Raw genomic sequence first — 3,797 nt, 5'->3', positions numbered from 1 at the left:
GGGGATTTTCACAGCTGCTGGTCATGTTACAGTAGGTCGTGGGACAGCGAGCCCATCTCTGGTCCTTTTCCTTTGAGCTCCCAGTAACTGAATATAGTGACCAACCAAGAATCAGAGGTTCTTGGGCCACAGGCTAGGTGGGCAAAGTTGTCTGGAGCTCATCACTGTTCATTAGGACCTCATGCAGTCTCCAGTCAAGGGGGATAGGGATACAGCACGTGCACCTCATCAGTCAGGACACACACCCTAACTTGAATAATAATAATAAGAGGACCATCTTCCTATTTGTGCGCTACTCTCCTTCCTCTACTGAAAAGGAAACCATCTTTCCAGACCCTTCCACTGAGAACCCGCAAGAGTCGACACCTGCCCCCTGTTCATGAGGCAGAAGACATGGAATAGAAGCAAATCCTTCATCTCCACAGTAACACAAAGTGCAGAGGACAGGCCATGAGGTAGTAGACAAGAGGAAGTGGGTCTGAAGACCTGAGCTTCCACAAAACGACGAACAATTCAGAACAACCTGGGAAGCCCAGGCCGTGTTGCCTGAACTTCCCCAACTGCCCCCACCCCTGTTAAATCAGAGCCAACAGCCACCTGAACTGACAGAGAAGCCACCTCTGGGGAGGGAGCTGAGAGGCTGTGGCAGTTACAGTACCCCCAGCCTCGCCCACCCAGAGGCTGTCATTGCATGCTCTGTCACAGACAACCCACCCAACAGTTTTCTGGCTGAGACCACTTCTCCCCACTCCTCCCTAACATCTAAAAAAGTCCAGTCCAAATCCCTCTGAACACTATGGAAGGACACCTTCCAGGAGCCTGAAGACACAAAACAGGGCTCAGACTTGTCTGTCATCCTCCTTCGGCCACCAGCACAACTCGATCCCACCACTCCCTACAAACACGGTGACGTGACCCGTCCCCCTTTAGAAAGAATCAATACATCCACTCCATCCTTTCCCCTACACGGTGTATTCCCCAGGCACCTTGGTCCAACTCTAAGGAGCTGTCCTCCCTAACTACAGACTCAGGGTGCCATGGCCCTCCCCAGGTGTGATGTCTTTGGGGACATCTAGTGCTCCGTCCCTCCCTCAACGTCAGCCCTACCAACTGTCTCCTGGGGCAGTGTGAAATTTGAATTCCCAAGGATTTGAAACATGGCAGAGACTTGGTTAATGCCCCTTTCCCTACAGACTCACCTCCATTTGAAGCCATCCCCTCAGGCTGGCTGCTGATCACCGCTGCCTGACAGTTTCCACAATGAGAAGAGTCAAGGGCAGGACCCAGAGAGTGACCTGCCTCAACAGATTCTCCTGAGTTCAGGTGGATCAGGGAAAATTTGAAAGTAAATAGGTTTAGAACATAGGATCCCAGACATTCTGCAGAGGGGGAGGGGCGCTGCAGCAGGTACTGGTAGGGGTGGGGGACATTCTGTGAAGGGCTCCAGCCAATCGGCAAGAACTGAGGTTCCCTTCCAGCTGGTTGGCAGAAACAGACGGTGTGGGCCTCTATAGGCAACTTATAAATTGTCCTTCTGACTCACAGCACAGAGCTTCAACCTGATGTCCTCTTTACTTCCATTCTTTGTCAACAGACCTACTTTTGTGCCCCTCAACTCATGGTCCTTCCCACTTTGGCTCTTTCCCACTCTTGATGAATTTCAACAGGGGCTGTGCTTCCTAAACACAATTTAGGACACTTCCTAAGAAGCCTTGTGTTTGTCAGACGATTCACGTCTGGATCCGCCGCCTGGTTCAGATGATCCAGGCTATTAGGTGGCTGTGTGCTCGTCATTGTTATGGAAGCAGTCCTTGTGTCCCCAGTTTGTGTATGTTTCTGGAATCTGTGCACATCAGCAGGCCAGCCTTTCTTCCCATCTCCTTTGCTGGAAAGCCTCAGTCCAGGAAAGAGTAGCTATAAGGCTAGAAAGCCTTTCATTTTGTTTCCCAGCGTATTGTGCCACTGATGTCAAAGCAGATCCTGTTCCAATTAGAGGACAGATTTGAGAGGAGGAAGCACTTAGGAAAGAAAAAAAACACAGTTGCCTGCCAAATCATTACACATGGATAGCATGAAAGCAATTAGTTCTTGCCTAATTGCAATATTGATATGCTGAGCATTCATGTTCTTTTCACATTCCAGCTCTGATTGCCGAGATACTTACATTACTCTGGTATTCACCACAGTTGCACATAACACCTGAGAAACATTTTGTAATACTGAACGTTGTGTGCTATTCTTACATTTGTATGTATGTAGGGCTAGATGGAACAAGCATCCATACTGTCAGTAGAGCATAAGTTACATGCAAGTTTTAATTATAATAACATGAGTGGGCCAGGCACAGTGGCTATTGCTTGTTATCACAGCACTTTGGGAGGCCAGGGCAGACAGTTCACGAGGTCAGGAGTTTGAGACCAGCCTGGCCTACATAGTGAAACCCCATCTCTACTAAACATACAAAAATTAACTGGGCATGGTGGTGCACGCCTATAATCTCAACTACTCGGGAGGCTGAGGCAGAATTGCTTCAACCTGGGAGGTGGAGGTTGCAGTGAGCCGAGATCGTGCCCCTGCACTCCAGCCCGGGGAACAGAGTGAGATTGTGTATCAGAAAAAAGTAAAATAACAAGTGAAGGTCAAAAAACAATTAATGGAATATATACACCTTTATTATTCATCCCCAAATCACCAGGTTATCAGAGCATCCAGACACGTTCAACTTAGTCACACTCAATTATCTTGCCATTTTGCCATTTTTTTGTTTGTTTTTAGGTGAGGTCTCACTGTGTTGCCCACGCTGGCGTCAAACTCTTGAGCCAAGAAGTCCTTCCGCTCAGCCTCCTGGGTAGCTGAGATTATAGGCGCACACCATGGCACTGGCTCCTTATTTTACCCTGGGAGAAAGAGATCTTAAAACCAATTTTAAAAGTTTAATGTTCTGTAATCCCAGAACTTTAGGAAGCTGAGGTGGGCAGATCACCTGGGGTCATGAGTTCAAGACCAGTCTGGCCAACATGGTGAAACCCTGTCTCTACTAAAAAGTTAGAAAAATTAGCCAGGTGTGGTGGCACACGCTTGTAATCCTGCTACTTGGCAGGCTGAAGCAGGAGAATTGCTTGATCCCGGGAGGTGGAGGTTGCAGCAAGCCACGATTGCATTGCCAGTCTGGGCAACAAAGCAAGACTCCGTCCCCAACCCCAACAACAAAAAAAAAACGTTCAGTGTTTTAGATGGGTGCATTTGTCAAGCTAGGAATATAGAGCATGTTTTATCTGACAGTTTGTTAATTTGTTTTGCAACTTAAATACACCCGGAGATAGGATATTTGGGCCGTCTTTTGTATTCTTAGTCTGCGCCCTGCAAGTGTTAGGAGAAGGTCTGAACAACTTTGATGATTTGATGTTATTTGAAAAATTTTTTGAAATGGAGCCTCAATCTGTCGGCTAGACTGGAGTGCAATGGCGTAGCCTTGGCTCGCTGCAACCTCTGCCTCCCAGGTTTAAGTGGTTCTCCTGCCTCAGCCTCCCAAGTAACTGGGTCACAGGAATATACCACCAGACCTGGATAATTTTTGTATTTTTAGTAGAGATGGGATTTCACCGTGTTAGCCAGGCTGGTCTTGAACTTCTGGCCTCATGTGATTTGCCCATAGTGTCCCAAAGTACTGGGATTACAGGCATGAGCCATGCCCAGCCACAGTTTGATTTTAAATACCAATAACCTTGATATTTTTGCAGACTTACTCGTTTATTAATTTTCTCTCTGGGATTTGAAACTTTTTTTTTTTTTTTTAA

The 3,797-nt window shown here is 47.3% G+C and overlaps 1 protein-coding gene and 1 long non-coding RNA gene across 2 annotated transcripts in view; one reads left to right on the top strand and one right to left on the bottom strand.

The window, feature by feature from the left end:
• LOC108296492 (NUT family member 2F-like) overlaps nucleotides 1-417 on the bottom strand; it is a 2,255-nt gene extending 1,838 nt beyond the window's left edge. Inside the window, exon 1 of the mRNA XM_017518970.2 lies at nucleotides 336-417. Coding sequence (XP_017374459.2) covers nucleotides 336-417 — 82 coding nt within the window. The remainder of the gene's footprint in view (nucleotides 1-335) is intronic.
• A 33-nt stretch (nucleotides 418-450) lies between these two features.
• LOC108296505 lies at nucleotides 451-3,797 on the top strand. Its single transcript, XR_001821890.2, has 2 exons — nucleotides 451-1,323; nucleotides 3,451-3,797. It is a non-coding gene; the product is annotated as an uncharacterized LOC108296505 (long non-coding RNA).

Source organism: Cebus imitator, unplaced genomic scaffold, assembly GCF_001604975.1.
Source record: "Cebus imitator isolate Cc_AM_T3 unplaced genomic scaffold, Cebus_imitator-1.0 Scaffold720, whole genome shotgun sequence".
Lineage (NCBI taxonomy): Eukaryota > Metazoa > Chordata > Mammalia > Primates > Cebidae > Cebus > Cebus imitator.
Note: the sequence above shows the minus strand (reverse complement) of the source record. Positions and strands in the feature narration are given on the sequence as shown.